Source organism: Siphateles boraxobius, unplaced genomic scaffold (genome assembly GCF_051911475.1).
Source record: "Siphateles boraxobius isolate OS27281-9 unplaced genomic scaffold, OSU_SipBor_1 18, whole genome shotgun sequence".
Taxonomy (NCBI): Eukaryota; Metazoa; Chordata; class Actinopteri; order Cypriniformes; family Leuciscidae; genus Siphateles; species Siphateles boraxobius.
Genome location: NW_027508788.1, coordinates 12,864,479 through 12,885,636, shown reverse-complemented (window position 1 = coordinate 12,885,636; position 21,158 = coordinate 12,864,479). Strand labels below are relative to the sequence as shown.

Sequence of the window (21,158 nt, the reverse complement as noted above, 5' to 3'; positions counted from 1 at the left end):
CTGATTTTAACTCTAAGGAATTAGTAGTCTTCGGAGACCTAAATTGGAACTGGTTACAACCAGTATCTGATGATTTCAGAGCTTACTGTGATTTATTAAATCTTTTTCAGATTGTTGACACGGCCAAACCTTAAAAACCAGGAAAAATCATCGCTAATTGATGTAATCCTAACTAACGTTCCTCATAAATATTCAACTGCTTCCATTTTTGCAAACGACATCAGTGACCACTTTGTCGTAGCAACAGTTAGAAATACTAAAATGCCTAAAACTAAATCACGCATTATTGTTAAGCGAAATATGAAGCACTTCTCAGAACAAGACTTCCTTTATGATTTATCTTACTATGACTGGGATAAAAATTATATTAGTACAGATGTTGAAAGTGCCTGGAATCTCTTTTATGAAGGGTTTACCAATATAATTAATAAGTATACCCCACTAAAGAAGTATAGAGTCAAAGGTCGAAACAATGCTTGGTTTTCACCTGATTTAGCAAAAATCCTTCATGAGCGCAATGTGGCATGGGCAAAAGCCAGGAAATCTAATCTGAACTCTGACTGGCTGGTCTTCAGACAACTGCGCAATACATGTACTCTCAAATTTAGAAAAGCTAAATCTGATCATTTTCTTTCTCAAACCACTCATAATCTAAATAATCCTTCAAAATTTTGGAAAATTATAAAATCTTTATCAGAAAACAGTAAAGGCCAGGAGCTTCCCTCAAGCATTGTCATGGACTCTCTAAAAGTTACCGACAAGTCCAAAATGCTGTATTGTTTTAATGACCATTTCATAGCCTCAGGATTTTTATTTGAGTCACTCAGTCCTCAACATGAGTGTTCCTCTACAGTTGAGACTGTTAGTCTTGACCCTTCTAGTCTGTCTTTTAGTTTCAGTCCCATTAAAGTCTCAGACGTAAATAAAGCCCTCAAGCATTTGGACACAACTAAATCTGCTGGCCCTGACAAACTGGATCCCTACTTTTTAAAGCTAGCAGGAAATTTTATTGCCGAGCCCTTAACTACTATTTTTAATCTGTGTTTGAATAAAAATGTCATTCCTCTCATCTGAAAATCAGCCTTAGTGGTTCCCCTGCTAAAAGGTGGTGACCCTACCATCTTAGATAACTACAGACCAATCTCTAAACTGTCTGTCCTGGTCAAGATTCTAGAATCCCTTGTCAGTGATCAGTTAAAGAACTTTTTTTACAGTCATAGTGTGTTGTCTGACTTCCAATCTGGTTTTAAAAAAGGGCATAGTACAACATCGGCAGCTCTTAAGGTTTTAAACGACTTTGTTGAATCCATGGATAATAAGCAGCATTGTGAAGCCCTTTTTATTGACCTTTTAAAGGCATTTGATACAGTGGACCACATAGTGCTTAAACAGAGACTGTATAGGGCTGGGCTTTGTGAGAAAACTGTTGGCTGGTTTGTTAATTACCTTACAGACAGAACTCAGCGTGTGCAAGCAGAGGGTTGTACTTCTCGCTATCTCCAAATAACAAAAGGCGTGCCCCAGGGATCAGTCTTGGGGCCACTACTATTCATTCTTTATATAAATAACATTGATCATAACATGTCTGATGTAAAATTTCATTTTTATGCTGATGACACTATTGTATTGCTCTGCACCCACCGCAGACCGGGTCCTCTCCCAGTTACAACTTGCTTTTAACACGCTTCAACAGAATCTTTATGATTTAAAACTTGTTTTAAACGCAGATAAAACTAAAGTCATGCTTTTTTCAAATTCAAAATCGAAGTCAAATCTCCCGTCAATCCTTACTTCCCAGGGTATGAAAATTGAATGTGTTTCTAAGTACAGGTATCTTGGTATTTTAATTGATGAATCTCTTTCTTTTAGTCTTCATATTCAGCAGCTAGCAAAAAGATTCAAACTTAAATTAGGATTTTACTTCAGAATCAAATCCTGCCTTTCGTTTAAATCTAGAAAGAGGCTGGTCGCTGCCATGTTTATGTGTTTACTTGACTATGGTGATGTTTTATATATGCATGCGTCATCTCAAAGTTTACATGCACTGGACACTGTATACCATGGATCTCTGAGGTTCATCACTGGTAGGAAAGCCCTCACTCACCATTGTGAACTGTATGAACGTGTTGGATGGTCCTCACTATCAACACGGAGACTTCAACACTGGCTTATCTTCATCTACAAGGGTATTTTAGGTCTCCTTCCATTCTACCTTTTGACCTATATCAGTATAAATAGTACCGGAACTTATAATCTTCGTTCCCAGAATCTTTTCCTGCTATCTGTCCCAAAGGTCAGAACTGAGCTAGGAAAAAAGGCTTTTAAGTTTGCGTCTCCTTCTGCTTGGAACAATTTACAGAAATCATTGAAACTTACTGAGCTCGTCTCATTGGTTGCTTTTAAGAGGTTGTTGATTGACATGGAGGCAGCCACATCTGGCTGCAGATGTTTTACCTAACGTGTTTTTATGATTCTGGTTGACTTTGAAAAATTTGCTGTGTCAGTTGTTTTATGTTTCTAGTGTTTTTGCATATTTTATGTTTGTATGTACTGTATATGTGGTTTAGTACTGCTGCCTGTCTTGGCCAGGACACTCTTGAAAAATAGATTTTTAATCTCAATGAGTTAATCTCATTTTCCTGGTTAAATAAAGGTTTGAAAAAACAAACAATAAAAAACACTGTTCTATAATTAAATGTTAGGCTGCGTAGTTCAGATCAGCCGGAACCGGGAATACTTCCCATAAATCCTGATGTACTTGGTACATCATAAGAAGGATGGCATCTACGCTAATATTAGTCTCTCTGTTTATCCCGAGGTTTACCGCAGTCCGCCGGATCCAGGCCATATCCAGATCTGATGAAGAACCATCGCATGGACACGACGACAACGCATCCCTGAAGTGTCAGCCTCATCAGCCCTGTGAAGGCCTCATGGACATCTCAACAAACTCGTCTCCATACCGGCGTGATGACTCCGACCCCCAACCAGATGGAACTGGATAAATATTGTGAAAGTTCTGATCCAATCTGACTTCTGACCTATAATGCTGCCTGAATCATAATAATACACTGTTCGTTGGTTGGCCAGAGGAGGACTGGCCCCCTGACTGAGCCTGGGTTCTCCTAAGGTTTTTTTCTCCATTCTGTCAATGATGGAGTTTTGGTTCCTTGCCACTGTTGCCTTTTTCACCTTTCTTGTCATTGGCATTTGGCTTGCTTAGTTGGGGATATTTCATTTTATATTTAACAATATAATTTTTTAAGTCCTCTGTGTTTTCCATCTCAACACATTCTTTCCTTTCAATAAGCAGTAAACTACACCAAAATAAAATACACATAGCTTAAACGACATAGAACATTGAGGCTACAGATAATCTACCTAAATTTTGGGGGCTCGTCCGGGATATTCCAGAGGAACACAGGACTGACAAGTCATCCTAAAACAAGTTGTTTGAAATATGTACTGTTGTATTAGACTACTGTTGCCACTTTTACACAAATGCCTCATATACATATTATAAAAAATAAAAAATAACTGAACTCAACAAAGAAATGAGAAACATCCCTTCCTAAATCATTTTAAGGCAACACACTAGTTTTCTAAACTATTATTTTGACCTTCCCCAAAGATTCCCCTTGTCAAACAAGAAAAATTCACACCAAATTTGAGCAAATTATCCAGCTTGTTCTTAATATGAATGCCAAATTATTTACTTGTAAGTGTATTATTTGCGATTGATGGATCTGAACATGAACTTTGCTCATTAAATAAGATTGGGCAACGTTTTTTCTTATGAGTCCATAGATTAGATATTTGGATGAAACTCTTCCCACATGAAGAGCACTGGTGCGGCTTCTCTCCAGTATGAATTCTCTCATGATCTTTCAGGTTTCCTGACCAAGCAAAGCTCTTTCCACAGTGTGAGCACTTGTAAGGTTTCTCTCCAGTATGCATTCTCCCATGATCTTTCAAGGATTTTGAGCAAGAGAAACTCTTTCCACAGTGTGAGCACTTGTACGGTTTAGCTCCAGTATGAACTCTCTGGTGTGATTTTAAGGCACTGGATGTAATAAAGGTCTTCCCACAGTCAATGCAACAATGAGGTCTCACACCAGTATGAATACGCTCATGCTGTTTTAAAGTGTGCAGTTCAGAAAAACCCTTCCCACAAAAAGAACAAACGTGAGGTCTCGCACCGGCATGAACTTTAAGATGTGCTCTTAAGCCTGATGCCAAAATAAATGTTTTATCACACTGATCACAGCTGAATGATCTCAATCCAGAATGAGAGAGCAGATGATTGTTGAGAACGCTTTTGTAAGTGAAACTCTTTCCACACTGAGAGCATGTGAATGGTTTCTCACCAGTGTGAATCCTCATGTGCACATTTAAGTGTCTTTTATGAATGAAACTCTTACCACACTGAGTGCATGTGAACAGATTTTCTCCTGTGTGAATTCTCATGTGCACATTTAGGTGTCCTTTATGAATGAAACTCTTTCCACACTGGGTGCAGGTGAACAGTTTTTCTCCAGTGTGAATTCTCATGTGTCTCTTAAAGTCTGGTTTATGCATGTAACTCTTTCCACACTCAGAGCAGGTGAAACATCCTTTGACTCCAGATTTTCCAGCTTGTTTTTGTGTGAAATTCTCTTCACTCTTTGACACGACTGCTTTTTCATCTTCATTTTTGAAATGATGAGGTTTTGGAAACAGATGTTGATTGTCTTCATTTTTATACGTCAGTTTTCCATCTTCATTTTTTAAATGAGTTTTCTGAAATATATATTTTTTGTCTTCATTCACTTCCATCGGGTCTAAAATCAACATATCAAATTCCCAAGATTATATTAAAAAATGACAAGTGAGAAACAAAGAAATACAGTTAATTCTAAATTTAGCACAAATCTAGTTTACTACTGAGTCAACTAGTATCTAGTTTCAGATGTATTGTTATATCCTCCTGAGAACCAGAACTTTATTTGTGTCTCCATACCACGTCCAGTGAAATCCATGCATGAAATCCGTTCTGCATGAACCTCTTGTTTGTTAACATTTGATGGTTTAAAATCGATGCCATGCTTAATATTTACTTGGTATAAAATATATAAAATAATGGGGTAGAGTTTATTTGCTGCTGTGTGAACATTGCAATATTGTCATTCTGTCTGGTCCGTAAACTACGTTTCACAACAAAAACACGTAAGAAGTGCAGGGCTTGCAAAATTGCTAGCCCGACGTCCCGGGGCTGTTGTGTTTTCCAGTCGGGCTACCAAAATGCATAACCGGCCTGCCCAACGGGCTATCTGAAATGGTATAATCAAATTTCTCCTTTTATTTACATTATTGACTAGTTATTTTAGGAAAAAATATGACCGCGCAAGTTTTTGATCATGCTGATTTATCTGCCGCACAATTTCTCATGAATCTCCGTTCCTGTTTTAAAGCAACACCAAGGAACTTTTCCTCTGCGGTCGCCCTACAGGTTGGAAGCGGAATTGTCCATTACCGCTGTCATAAATAATTTAGCCTACCGCAGCCTACTGTCGCACGCGCATGCTCGCTGTTTATCCAGCACCGGCTTTGGAATCAACAATGGCCACAGACAAGGTAGAGTATGATGCATGATTTTATGAAAGACATCACAAACGAAGAAAAACTATGTAGGGCTCGACATTAAGGCTTGTCCGCTTGTCCGGGACAAGTGGATTTTTTGTAGGACAAGTAGAAGAGAAAATTAGTTGTCCGACCGGACAAGTTAAATTTCAAACAAAATAAAATGCCATGTTACTTCACGTTATGTGCCACTCGTTACGTCTATTTTACAGATTTAATTTTACAGATTTGAAACGAAGACATGTCCTGAATGTGAATGGCCTGTGAATGTCCTGAATGTGACTCGCAGAAAGACGCGCACCAGTATGATGCGCATGCACAGACCGCGCGCCAGAATACAGTTCTCTTTCGCGCTTGAACGAACATCAACACACACAATTAAGCCAAAATGTTATTTGTCGAGTATCTTCATAACACAAGAGCAGTCTTATGATGGACATAAAGAGTTGTGACTCGTGAGAGAATGAGGCGCGTGTGAGATCCGCGTCTCTGTCCACAGCGGCTGCTCTTAAAGGGCCAGCTACCAATAAAGTGTTCTGTCAGTAAAGTTAATGAAAGAACAAAGGGAACAGAGAAAATTACTCACTGCTCTTGACTAAAGAACTTGTGTAGCTTTAATAAGGAGTAGTCTATATATAATTTATAATTTATGCTGCGCAGACTGTTTGATAACTTTATTCAATTTCTGTATACGTCCTACCTGTTAGACAGTTCATTTTTATCCAAACATCAATGGCTTATTGATCATTATAGGTGTTATCAATCATTTAGTTGTTATTGCTAATTTCAGAATTATCACTAATCTGTGTGTGCATTTGGTTTAGAACCAAACAAGTTGACTCATGAAACCATTTGTTTATTATATCGCAATCGCATATCACAACCGCAATATTGATCTCAATAATAGGAATATGACATTTTCCCCAAATCGTGCAGCCCTAGATAAAATTATAAATCTTTACCCGGACAAGTGAGTTTTGTGCATGGACAAGTGAAACATAAATTTACTTGTCCGAAGGACAAGTGCCTCAAAAAGTTAATGTCAAGCCCTGCCGTAAAGCAGTCGAAATTTTTAGTTCTTTTTGTGCTCCGGTTACTACCCGAAACCCAAAGTTACATAGTGCCAGTAAAAGCGATACAGACCACGTCAGGCTATGGCAGACGTGTCATTTAACCTATTGTAAGTCGATGTACCATCACAAGGGTCTTGGAAATATATTATGAAGGTTGAAAAACTACATAGTGTTACTTTAAGAGAAACACATGATCAGTGGCGTAAGTTTGTTTTAAAAAGTGGGTGGGTCAGGTGTGTGTGTGGCGATGTCTAGAAATCCATTTCAATAGTAACATTACATTGGGTTTAATTAGTCTTTTAATGGGATCTACTAATATCTTTACTGTATCTCCACTAAAAGATCAGCAATATTGCTTGTGTACCTTAATGGTCTTGTGGTTAAAACTTTGCCAAGCGTGAGGTTCTGGGTTCTAATCCACACACGTATCCACCTTATTCCTGACAAGTTTACTGCGTTTTGAATTATGGGTGGCACTTCCGGTTTGGACAACTCCCATTCAAAAAGACTGAAACGAATCATTTCAAATCATAAGGTTGCCCTACAAATAAAGCTGATCCGTCAGTTTGACTTAATGAGCTATCAGTTTTCTTTCATGTTTTATCTAAGAATAACATGAGAATAACGTAACACTTGGTATTTTACCGTGACAAGTTATAACAAGAATATCTATAGTAAGAGCTCTGCATTCTTTTCCTCATGATTATTTTCTTTTTTACTTTTTAATTTCGCTGTAATAGTATGATAAAGGTCAACATATAGGCTACTGCATATTTGTGGTCTGTTCTCCCGCTTTAATTTACGATGTATACCATTAATAATTCACTGGAATCCTCCCCAAATCCTCACGTCTCTTTCCAGGTTTGGTTTCACAGGTAAATACAATTTATTATCTGTCAAAATGACTGAAATCACTTTAAAATATCACGCAATGCTGAAGTAAAAAATTTTTTTATTATTAAGGCAACGTATGTTACACAATACAGATTACCACAGTGATATTTAACCGACCGATTTTGCTTGGGAAAGATGCTTTTCAGAGATTATTCATGGTCTGTTGAAAGTAACTTGATGCTTTTACACTTTTAAATGTCTTTTTAATGTTCAATGGTTGAAGGGTGAGTAGAATAATATGTCATTGTGCACGGTTTAAAAATTAAGGGTATCACGATTTCGATTTTAAATCGAAATCGATCGAAATTAATTCACAAACTCAAAAATCGAAATAAAAAATGGAATCGTTGATACTGCCACGCCCCCATGTCGCGCCCGTGATAGAAAGTTCGGATCGTTTTACTGACTCTATTGTTCAATCTCGTTCATCAAAATTAACTAATCTTTTTTCTAGTCATTTCAGGGGCTTTAAATGTTATACTTTTAACAGGCAAATTCCCCGAACACATCCAACGCAATCCTGATCATATTCTGAATTAAGAAATCATTATAATGCAGTCAAAAGTAATTTACAGGGAACATTAATACTTGACCTTCCGAGTCTTTTGTTCATTTGTCGCGTGACAGAGGCAATGAACGGATCGTTCATGAACAACTCATCACGGCGCGGGAAAAAAACACACGTGTTGAAAGGCTGTGAGTCCTCTAACATGGATTCTATGCCCGAGCCCGAACTTGGCCGATATTTCCCGTCACTATCCTCGGGCCGGGCTCTTGATCTATAGACGTGCACTCCCAACGCAATAGAGTGCGGCGCGGGACTAGATTTGATAGCTGAGTGCGAGCGCGGGCGGTAATGCACTCACTCTGTGTGTGCGGGAGAATAAAAAGATTCGCGGGACTCCCGCAAACTAGAAATATCTATGAATAAAAAATATAAAAACTAATACATTTTTTTCATCTGTTGCAGAAAAGCAACAAGAACAACTAAAACAAAATAGAAACGATTTACAGGCCAGAGTTTCTATTTATAACATGTTTGCAGCGTTGAGCGATTTAGCCAATCACAGACATATGTGTTGATTTCTTGAACGCAATGACCAATCAGAAGCATTTAAGATAGACTCTCCTCACCGCTCAAAACTGACTTTTTGTTCAGTGCTGAATTCTGTATGCTGGCAAATCCTATAATTATAACAAACAAAGTGTATGCTATATATTATGAAAGATTCATTGTGCAGTCAGCTTCACTGATAATAACAGAGATGTGTGAGATTGTAGTGAACTGATGTCAGCTTTTAAGGAGCAACAGCAACCTGTGCTTAAAAAAAAAAAATCGAGAATCGAATCTAACAGTGACCTTAGAATCGAAAATGTAATCGAATCGAGGATTTGGAGAATCGTGACACCCCTATTAAAATATATTTTTTTTATTGCGTCCATAAAGCTAGTCTTTCACTGATTGTTTACAGTTTAACAGAAGTTACACCCATAATTCGCGCAAAGCGTCATGGGACGCAGGAATACTGTGGATAGACTTTTTTTTTTTCTCATTGAAAACCGAATATGTTCATCAGTGGTTACAGTAGATATCAAGCAGGGACACGTTTGTTTGCATTTTGTTTTGTGATTTCACCGGGACAAATAGAGAGTCTCCGCAACGGCGATAGATTGAAGCGCGCGTCCGAGTGAAGACTGCTCGAGCCACAAGAGAACACTGTATGCATGCAAATGATCGCCACGGCAACGAGCGCTCAGCTTGATTTAAAAAACAACACATTTTAGCGCTAGATTGTCTCTTATTTAATAACGAACTAAATGATTGCTCTGCTAGTTAATTGGAGATGTTTATTTGTATTAGGTACGTCCGTGCCTCGAAATGTTTCACAAATTGGTGGGGGAAAATATCGACCCTGAGGAAAAGTGGTGGGGAATGTTCCACCCATAAATTACGCCTATGCACAATAAACATTAAAGCTCCACTTTCACATGAATGCTTTACTTTGCGTGTCAGAATGTTTGAATCCATGTGCTAACACACTATCACTGTAAAGCTGCTTTGAATCAAACAAATCTGTATGGTAAAAAGTAGGGATGCAACAGCTCCGATACTGCCATTCTTGGGTATCGGTTAGATGAGGCCGATCCAAATCCGATATTGTGCACTTACGATTCTGTGTTATTGTTAAGCCCCACAAAAGCATAAAGCACCATAAAGTTTTCGTGCACTATATTATAAGTGTACTGAAGCCATACTATAGTATAATGTGAGATAGAAATGAATATTTAAGTCATTAAATTCAAGTTCACGTAAACTTTTCCCTCCGCTGCGGCTGTCAGTCATTCTCCATTCAGCATTCAGCAGCGCGTCGCGTTCGGTTACGACAGTCAACGATGAAACTCTCTCCAAGATGATTCAATGTTACTATTATTATACTTGATCTGTAGATAAAGGTCTATGGTTTTGCATAAAATGACTATCTTGCTGGACTGTATTGCTGTACCTTAATCATGTAAACTGTACTGAAGATACATGAAAGTCAGGCAATACAAACCTGTTTCATAACTAGAAACAATATCCCCGTTTAGACCCCTTTAGAAAATGCAGAAACTAAGAAAATTTACTTTTACATTAAGATATTTATTTTGAGGAAAAATTAGTGGAAAAGTGTAAAGAATTCAAAAACGTGAAGTGTTCGTCATGTTCTGACAATAAAAAGTAGTTTAAAACCACAATTAACGGTCTGGTTTCTACAACTTTGACTTAGGAGCAAAAATCTGCCTTTAACATTTGACATGACATTTATTCGTAATTATCGATATCGACTGATATAAAAAAAAAAATATTGTGATAATTTTTTTGGCCATATTGCCTAAGAGAGGTGCTGTAATAATGTAAAATATGTGAAAAGTGTGTTTTTTAACAATTAAGCATAAAAACATACAAGTACACCCCAAAAACAAAATTAAGACTTTGTAAAAGGGCATAATAGGACCCCTTTAAGAAAATAAAATGGCATGATAAGACATATATAAGCAAAAACAATGTTTCTTTTTTATTTATAAAAACATTTTTAAGTTTTAGGCTATTTTTAAACAAACTTTGTATTAAGATGATTCTCAATTATGTTATGAAAGACATAACCATGATTTGATACACTATTTTACTTTATACAATAGGCCTACGTGTGAAATCGCCATAAATGCGTAGTGCCATTCTATACAATGCATCTAATTTGTATATTAATGTGTTCTCGTGGCAACATATAATGAAAAAAGAAGTGTAATAATGGGAGTAATATCTTGGCAACATTTTCATAAGAATCTCATATTTCATTGGAATATTGATACATAATTTCTTTCCCTATTCACTTGTTGTTGCTAGGGATGGGCAAGAGTAGGGCCCTATAATTTCCGCGATCACGGAATCGCGGAATTGGCAAATTAACGCGGAATCTAGTGTTAATGCGGAATTTCGCGGAATTTTACATATTTGGAATGAAATTATGTTTTTGTGTGGGAGAAGAACGCATGTCTGGAGAAAATGCAGACCGGGGGAAGGAAATCTGGGCGACACAACCTCTCCCGTCATTTCAGCTGCCTCTCCCCCTTCAAAACAACGAAAGCATGGCGAAGCGGCTCTCCACGGCTCTGCTTTTGTCGGCGAAAAAGTTAAGAAACTTGAAGCTAAGCCCTCAGTACGGAGCCGAGCAGTTCCCACGTGACTTTTATGCAGTGTTTCCCACACACAGACTAATTCGTCGCAGTGCGCCACAGAATCAACACCGGCCGCCACATTTTGCGTTTCGTTATTCATTTTTTTAACGCTATTTAAAACACGCAGCTATTCTTTCAGTTGCATTTCCTTTCCCTGCTCTCCCTCCGTCTGTCACTCACACGTCTCTCTCGCATACACACACACACACACACACAACCCCTCCCCTCCGTGTCCGTAAACTAATATAATTTATTTTACTGGACAATTTAAAGCTCATAACCATTAATATTTTGTTGTTACCTGAAGTACTTCGAGTGCAGTGTTTGCGTCATGCAGCATTTGTCCTGAAAAGTAAATGTGATGTTTGTTACCTCAATAAATTTAAGGTCATTCCTGTTTTATTTGTGTACATTTTAATCATTAACATTAAAAACACACTCTTTTTACGAATAAATAACAGTAAAGGCTATAAAAAAAAAAAAATTCCCCAAAATTAAAACGGAAAAAACGGAATTTGGGAAAAAATAAAACGAATTTTATAGGGCCCTACAAGAGTGCCGAGTAGGGGAGAGCAGGGACGATTGAAACGCGGGAAGGATGAACCATTGAGATTTCCTTGAAAACCCCTCACGTCATGTATGTCAAATTTGGTCAGCACATTCAACACGCAATTTCGACAAGACTCGCGAAAATCTTCCTTCTTTACGTCATGCCGTTTTGGAGTTAAAACTGGAAAACTGTTTTTGAGTGCGGTAAGTGAATTCTTTCGTGCTGTACTTTTTTTTTGACTGATAAGTTGTATTTATTGTTTCATGTGCCATTGTAATGATAATACGGCAGGTGTATTAGTACCGCAACACACCCTTAAGTGTGCATTATCAGAGTTTTTTAGTTTAAACAAAGCTCAGGGAATACTATTCAATATTTAATAATATTTTGGGATGACTGTAATGACTTTCCATCATGAAAAAGAAAACTAAGTGCAAAATGTGCAGCGCCACTTAATCTGCATTGCATGTTCTCAAAGAAATTCAATAAAATGTAATGTTCTCTACAGAGGAAAAAAAGTCTAAGGCCCTGTCCACACGGAGACGCATTTAGCTGTATACGTACAAATTTTGTATCGTATTGGCGTTTCGTCCAGACGGATCCGGCGTTTTGGGACACTGAGGTGGATAAGTGGTGGATAGAGTGGATAAATCTGAAACCAACACCCTTCCGTTTTCATGTGTACGGCCAATCCGTACATTTTATGAAACGATGATGTCATCAAACCATGTGTTGGCATTAGTCACACACCGCTACGTCACACGTAAGAGCAACAACAATGGCGCACTATATGCTTGTGATCGTGCTGCAGAAGCTACTGAGCCTATTAGCTTTACTAAAGCAAAATCTTCTCCTCCTATGCTACTACGGTGTAGCCTGGGTTTCCCCATGCTGCCTTGCGCGCGGCGCGATTTTATTCACGCTGCTAGGCAGCCTGGATTCCATGGACCAGATTTTCGCCTCAGCAAGGGAACCGATCACAGAACGGGGAGGGAGCAGCAAGACGATGACGACGTCTATGTGACACACCGAAGCAGTTTGTTTATACCTATGGATCCAACATGGCAGCAGACATGAAGTTACCTTTCGATGCAGCCTTAGATATTCTTCAAAGTAGTTTAGTTAAATCTCCGACCCATTGTCTTATTCCTCGTCTAATTTCCGTCGCTCTTCATACGTCATCTGTGATCATAACAAGATGACGTAATTGAAACAATTGGCTATGAGCTACGTACAGGTAGGGGTGTGACGATAACCGCTTCACCGCGTTAATGAGATGCCTACCGCGGTGTGAGGTCATCACCGCACTTTTTTTTTTCCTGCTGAAAGTTACAGGAGTGCATATGGTGTGTGATATGAACTATAAACTCATTAATATTTGCTTATAGTTTACTGTATTCTCTCTCCCTCTCCGCCATGCGCACTCTACACAGTGTGGAGAACAGTATTGGGAGTCTCCGGGGCCTTTGCGAGAGGTGCGAAGTACCAAAGAGGCACCGATCAGTGGCGAGCACTTACTGACTAGGGTTGTAACGGTATGAGATTTTCACGGTATGATAATAGTCTCAGAAAATATCACGGTTTCACGGTTTACGGTATTAAACAATGATTATTATTATCAGCTGCAATGAACCTTAAATTAATGAAAACTGATAGGGTTTTTTGGTTGAACATATGGTTTATTAAAACAAACTTTTTTAATCTACCTTTTGAAAAAATAAGAAAGAAAAAATAAAGCTGCAGATCTCCCATTTGAACAAACATGTTTGATCAATTGAATTAATAAAATTCTTAATTTATTAATTATTATTTAAGATAATTTTTATTTTGACAGGTTGTACTAAACTCCTATGAGTTTCAGTCAGAGTGTATTTGACAATGATTATTTTCAACAAAATTATGAAATGCTCATTTAGTTCTCTCAGAGCAGCTCTGGATATGTTCATGTGTTCACGTCCTTATATAGTGAGTGAGACGGCAGACGCTTTAAACACCATGAGCGTCCCACATACTTGAGTATATACTAGGTGAAACGGTGCTGCTCATTCACACAGACACGCTGAACAAGCAGAATATAGATTTACAGTTTTTTGCGCTGTTTAATAGACACACTCATATAGCGATTTTATTTATTGCACAGCTATATTTTAGATTTATTCATCCATCTATCAAATCGCGCATTTTACGTGACATCTGCGTTATATTGTAAATTCCCTCAGCAACACGTAAATAATATGGACTTAAGTTATAAATGGAACTTTATCTGCAGGGAGGGAAGGTGTTCGCGAATATGGGAGAACATATTTGACATATTTCCTCATTTTGCAGCCACTCTTCGTCCATATTTCTGGACACAACTGGATATCAATCTTCAAGGAAAAACCCACGTTAGTTTTTCGGATACCCAAAGTATTCCCACACTGCAGATTTTAACTTTTTTTTTCGAAGAATTCGCAGCCTCAGTCTCAGACATTTTCTCCAGTGCACATGTATAGGTGGAGTAGTCAAGTGGAAATAAGTTGCATATGCGCATTTGAGATCTGCTTTAATTTTTTTTCCAAAACCGTGGATAAGCAAATGTTCACGATATGATAATCGTACAAGTCAATATCGCGATAAACCGCCATACCGGTATACCGTTACAACCCTATTACTGACAGCGTGACTCGTTATTTGGTTGAAGAAATGGTAAGTTACCATTCTGCACTGTTGAGAAGCCAGCGTTCAAAGCCATGCTACAGACATTTGATAAGCAATATCTGTACTTCCTGACCGAAAGCACTTTTCTCAAACAGCGATCCCAGAAAAGTATCTGTCAGTGAAGGACGGCATAATACAGGACTTAAAAGTCGTTGATCATTTCTCAGTGACTTTATTCTAATTAATAGTTAATTATTAATATTTACAATTTAATATAAATGGGAATCTGCTGTTAATAATAAAGAAAACTGCTTTATAATTTTTAAAAAAGGTTAAGTTTAGCCAAATTAATAATTAATAATTAATATTTACAATTTAATATAAATGTTAATTTGTTTATTTGTTAATAAAGAATACTGCTTTATAATTATTCATTTCCATTGTCATTTACAAGCTACATGCGCCCTTGATCGTGTCTGCAGTGGGGTGGGGGGAAGGGGGTTGTCGGTTAACCGCCAAACCGCGAGATTTGTTGCTTCTTCACCGCGGTAAGAAAAAATCCCATACTGTCACAGCCCTACGTACAGACGCATTTGATAGACATTCGTAGCACCCAATAAATGGCTCTGGGCATTCGTAAACCACGCCTCAAATAGAGAAAATTAACATGTGGTTCACAGACCCACGTCTCAATGAGACTAGGTCTGACGTTAGCCAGGCTAACTACGGTGAGCAATCTTCGTCTTCATCTTGCTGTCGTGTTGGGTTCGTATAGAGCGCGCAAGGTTATGCGCATGCTCCAAATCTTCTTCTCCTTGTTAAGTGTATCTCTGTGGCAGAATTACAGCGCCACATACTGGTCTGGCATGTATACCACATCGTTTTAATTCGGTTTCAGTGGTTTCGTGTGTACGCATATAGCCTATTTCTTAAGACGACGCCGTGTTTACGGAAAAAAAATTAGAACGAGGAAAAAAAAAAGATCGGATAGGGAAAGCTCTGGCTTCGTGTGGGTGTGGCCTAAGCCTGGGTCTCAAAGGGAGTTTTCATGTTAACGCGCCCTAAGCGATGTTGTGTGACGTCACTTCTTGCTGACGTTTAAAGTTTTGTCACAGTTTGTCATGTTTCGTGGTGCGTGGTACAGTTTTGTTGCCGTTTTTGGAGACTGGGGTGTCTACAAAGACCGCGTTTTTTACAGTGTGTTCAGGGGACAGGCAGCTGGCGGATAGTGAGGAGATGTTTGCTGTATGTGACAAAAAATGTTTTGGCCTAAAAAACGTGTGACATGCTTAGAGCACCTTTAATGTTCCTCATCAGTCATTAAAGAGAATGAAGGAAAACACCAACCTATTTGTTCCTCTGTATCTTCATCTTTTATTCTGCAGGGTTCTTCCTTAATCTCCATCTTTACAATAGTATGTCAGTAGTTTCTCCTGGAGTAATTCCTCCTGCTTGTTTCTTCTTCTCCTGTGGGAAGAGGGGAATATTCCCAGCATTTAAACTCTCATGAAGAACTCGTTGTTTAAAATCAATAGAACTCCTAAAGCTATTTTTCCCCTATAAAATTAAAACAACTCATAATCTTCACAAATTTTAATATGAAAAACCAGTCAGTGACGAGTTTACGTTTTACGAGCGTAATGAACATCATTCGGTTCATTTCGATTCATTTCTCGTTTAATCGTTTGGATTTAGATTTCTCCTAATAAATTATAAAATGAATGTACTCACAGTCTGAAAACATCAGATTAAGAGCAGAATGAACGGCTGTGTTCCACTTCTCATGTTTATGTTCCCTTCCCTCGCTCACTTCTCTTCTTCTCCTAGACTCGGATGTGTGTCATTGCTTCGGTTGCTCGAGCGCCTCTACTGGCGGAAAATAATCCATATTAATGAAGGAAAACACCAACCTGTTTGTTCCTCTGTATCTTCATAATATATTCGGCAGGGTTCTTACTCAAACTTCATCTTTACAATAGTATGTCAGTAGTTTCTCCTGGAGTAATTCCTCCTGCTTGCTTCTTCTTCTCCTGTGGGAAGATGGGAATATTCCCAGCATTTAAACTCTCATGAACGGCTGTGGGAGCTTCACTGACTGAAGGAGTGAATTGTGGTCGTTGTTGCTCATTTAGCAGATGATCAAAATTAATCAGAAATGAAAGATTCATCAAAATGTATCATACCAATTACACAATTAGAAGCCAATTCAAAAATGATAATGCAATTGTGAATCACATTGATTCAAGACAAATAAATTCATGTTCTCAAACATAACTTTGAAATTGCAGAACAATTCCAGTACAGTTATTCCAACTATCTTTAAATATATTAAAAGTATATTAGCATGCGTTTACCTATTTTCACAATACAACTTTAACACACTTTAAAATAATTGTACTTTAGTATATTTTCAAAAATATATATTTTAGAAAAATATAGGCTTACTTGAAGTGAAAATTGTTTATTTTTAAAAGTGTAGGCTATTTATTTGCACTTAAAATATATTTTAGGTATATTTTTAACTGTTGAAAATGATCACTGTAACAATACGTTGAAAATATACTTTCAAAATACATTATAGTATACAATAGTATATTGTACAAAGTATAGCTAAGTAATATTTGTTTATTAATGTGCATTTGTTATTGAACACAAATTGTGCACTTGTAGTATTTGGAATAAGCCAAAGGTATTACTGAGGATTTACTTTTTACTCAAATATAATACACTTATGTTATATTGCTTGTATGTTTCGAAGACACTATTAAGGAATTTGTAATGTATTTGTAACACAAATAAAGTACACTTTAATATCACTAATCAAGCATGCAATTAGTCCCTACACGGGCATATATTTAAAGTATGCTTGAAGTTGGGTCCAATTTAGCTCACAAAAGTACACTAAAAACACATAAAAGTTATTCTTTACTACAATTTAATTACAACTATAATATACTTAGTACAAAATAGGTGTTTCAAAATGGCACACTTCAAGTTAACTAATCATTAACACACTTGAAGTATCCTGAATTACACTGGCAAGCTTAGTATACTTAGCTTTTTTTCTTCACCATGGGTAACATCTACAACCGTTAACCAATAAGAATTGCATGCAACATTACAGTAAAGCAGTCTTTTAAAGAATAAACTCAACTAGTCAATTTGTGTATGTAGTAACACAAACTATGAGCACAATGTGTTTAACAGAATTTTTAATACAAATATGAAAATACAGAGAAATTCATACCTGACAGCAGAGACAGTGAGAGTGTGTGAGTTCTGACTCAAGAAACTTCAACGCACTGCATGAGTGTTTTCTGGTTACAGAATCACAAAGACGGTTCTGAAAGTTTCCCTTAAATACCCACCCCAGAACAAAACACCATATTTACTACACAAATACAGACCTTCGGAAAATGTTTTATATATTTACAGTCTAATACAACACTGTAGGGCTGTTTTATGATTATTTACTTGAGTTAATGAGCTGATGACATCATCTACTGCAAAACATTTTTAAACAAACAAAAAAACATTTTGGAATAAGGATTTAGCAAAAGATGAACTCGCAAAAACAGGAAAAAATGAATCTCACCAAAGTTCACCTGAAAAACTTCTAGAAGAATTAGAAGTTCAGTAAATCTGAATGTGCAATTATTTGTAAGTGCAATATTTGTAAATCATGGCTGTGAATGTGAACTTCACACTAAGACAATGTAAGGATGGATTTGCTGCAAAACTGCAGAATGACTAAAGAAACGTTGTCTGCAAGACGGTAGAAAACTGTACATTTCTTGTCTATTACCACCCAATGCTACTTATACCAACAATGGTAATAAGCACAGTTGTAATAGCTCAATATGTGGGAGAGCATTGAACTATAGACTGACAATATTGTATTGCAATAGGTAGCACTTCAAAGTCAATACCAAATCAAAAATAGTTAGCACATCATTTTTAATTGAAAAGGTTTAATGACAAAATATGGTTACACTTAAAATATATGTATGAGAGGATAACTTATACCATTCATTGTTCCCAGCATATACCTGTATGTAAAATGTAACATTATTTTCTTTCCTTTCAGAAACTACGGGCAATGCTTTTTCTCATGAGTCCGTAGAATAGTTGACTGAGTGAATCTCTTTCCACAGTGTGAGCACTTGTACGGTTTCTCTCCAGTATGAATTCTCTCATGATCTTTTAGGGTTCCTGACTGAGTGAATCTCTTTCCACAGTGTGAACACTTGTACAGTTTCTCTCCAGTATGAATTCTCTGGTGTTGTTTTAAGCCACCGTGTAAAGTGAAGCTCTTCCCACAGTCAAAGCACACATAAGGTTTCACACCAGTATGGACTTTAAGATGTTTTCTTAAGTTTGATTTCACAACAAATGTTTTATCACACTGATCACAGCTGAATGATCTCACTCCAGAGTGACGGCGCAGATGATCTTTGAGAATCTTTTTGCATCTGAAACTCTTTCCACACTGAGTGCATGTGAACGGTTTTTCTCCAGTGTGAATCATCATGTGCTGTTTAAGGTTTCCTCTTCTTTGGAAACTCTTTCCACACTGAGAGCATGTGAACGGTTTTTCTCCAGTGTGAATTTTTAGGTGCTCATTCAAGTCTCCTTTATGAGTGAAACTCTTTCCACACTGAGTGCATGTGAACGTTTTTTCTCCTGTGTGAATCATCATGTGCTGTTTAAGGTTTCCTCTTCTTTTGAAACTCTTTCCACACTCAGAGCATGTGAAAGATCCGTTAACTCCAGTTTTTCCAGCAAATTCCAGTATGAAATTATTTTCAGTCTTTAAAATGATGTTTCCAACTTTATTTATGAAATGCGGTTTGTCTTCAGTCACTTCCATCGGGTCTAAAATCAACATTACATTTGGGTTCAATTCACAAATTTGGGGAAAAAATAAAATTAGCAAAATCTAGTTTAACATGGAGTCTACTAGTATCTAGTTTTAGATGTATAGTTATGTGTAATTTTTCAATGTTCCTCATCAGTCATTAAAGAGAATGAAGGAAAACACCAACCTATTTGTTCCTCTGTATCTTCATCTTTTATTCTGCAGGGTTCTTCCTCAATCTCCATCTTTACAATAGTATGTCCGTAGTTTCTCCTGGAGTAATTCCTCCTGCTTGCTTCTTCTTCTCCTGTGGGAAGATGGGAATATTCCCAGCATTTAAACTCTCATGAACGGCTGTGGGAGCTTCACTGACAGAAGGAGTGAATTGTGGTCGTTGTTGCTCATTTAGCAGATGATCATCACACTTACAATCACTCGCAATTATCCAGGTGCAAATGTTTGCTCAAAATAGACATTTAGAAACATTTCAACTCATTTAGCTGATGTTTATGTTGCTCTTACATTCAGAGGTCAAATTGAAAAAAAATGGGGGGTTGGGTTGTAATACTATAGCTTACAAAATGATTAAAATATTTTTTAAATAGTTTTTATTTTTAGGATTACAGAGGATTTTTATTTGTATAATTAAAATCTAGATAGGCAAAATCATTTATATGATTGCAATATTGTACTCCATATTCTCAGTACTCATCTTTAGATCTGTCTTCTACTTTTGACACAGTTAACCACCAGATCCTCCAGGCAACAATCATGATGAAAGGTATCTCAGTAACAACACTCCAGTGGTTCAAGTCTTGCTTCTCAGTAAGTTCTTCAGGGTGTCGTGGAGGGGTGAAGTGTTTTATACCCCTTTTCCACCAAGCCAGCTTCAGTGCTGGTTCAGAGCCAGAGCCTAGTTTCAAATCAATTCTTTGTCTTTCGACACACAAAGCACCAGCTCTGAACCAGGAAAAGTGCTTCGTAAGTAGCACCAAAACATTACTGTTTTAGAAGTAAGAACCGCTTGCATCAGGGGCTGGGGTTACAGATTAAGCCAAAACAACAGTGATCCGTGAAGGAAACAAACTGCTTGGAGGGAGCTTCACAAACGAAACCACCGTTAAAGAAAATTCAGCACAAGATTGCTGCAACAGGCTTTGACTAGAACGTTGAACAGATTAACAACAAACTTAAAAAACTAAAGAAAAAGTACAGACTCTACCTGTGCGACTCCACCGAGCAAGGATACCGACAAGGCACTTGAGTGTTACTTTTTTTCTTGTTTATTATTTATTGTTGTTTCCTCTCTCTTCTACAACTTTTCGTCTGATCTTCCTGTTTGTGAGCTACTTTACACTATGCGTTTTCAAATCCCTACTATTACTAACATACGTAAATCAAATGTCACACGTCGGAGGCGGACAATCCTAACAATCTCCGTACCCTTCCGATGTCTTCTAATACTTTATTCTCTTTTCCTTTTGGTCTCTGGAACTGCCAGTCCGCTGTAAACAAAGCTGATTTCATTACATCTTTTTCAAGTCATTCAGGTCTCAGCCTATTGGCCCTGACTGAGACCTGGATCAGACCAGAGGTCACTGTCACACCTGCTGCCCTCTCCACTAACTTCACCTTCTCACACACCCCTCGTCTGACTGGAAGCGGTGGAGGTACTGGTCTGCTCAGCTCAAATGACTGGAAATTTGATCCTTTACCACCTCTGTGTGACAACAGCTCTTTTGAATCACATTCAATTACCATCACTAGTCCTATTAAAATCCATTTTGTAGTTGTATATCATCCCCCA

At 37.6% G+C, this 21,158-nt stretch overlaps 1 protein-coding gene across 3 annotated transcripts; it reads right to left on the bottom strand.

The window, feature by feature from the left end:
- Positions 1 to 1,325: 1,325 nt before the first annotated feature.
- LOC143741167 (uncharacterized) lies at positions 1,326 to 19,365 on the bottom strand. Of its 3 annotated transcripts, XM_077233589.1 has the most exons (4): positions 16,225 to 16,362; positions 15,841 to 15,960; positions 11,605 to 11,648; positions 2,534 to 4,820 (listed from the first exon to the last, which is right to left on the bottom strand). In XM_077233589.1, exon 4 carries the CDS (start codon positions 4,813 to 4,815, stop codon positions 3,709 to 3,711), a length of 1,107 nt encoding a protein of 368 aa, XP_077089704.1. In that variant the 5' UTR covers positions 4,816 to 4,820; positions 11,605 to 11,648; positions 15,841 to 15,960; positions 16,225 to 16,362; the 3' UTR covers positions 2,534 to 3,708. The 3 variants fall into 3 exon arrangements, with proteins under 3 accessions (XP_077089703.1, XP_077089704.1, XP_077089705.1); XM_077233588.1 differs by lacking the exon at positions 11,605 to 11,648 and having other exon boundaries at positions 1,326 to 4,820; XM_077233590.1 differs by lacking the exons at positions 11,605 to 11,648; positions 15,841 to 15,960; positions 16,225 to 16,362 and adding exons at positions 17,611 to 17,626; positions 18,627 to 19,365 and having other exon boundaries at positions 3,343 to 4,557.
- Between the last annotated feature and the right edge of the window lie 1,793 nt (positions 19,366 to 21,158).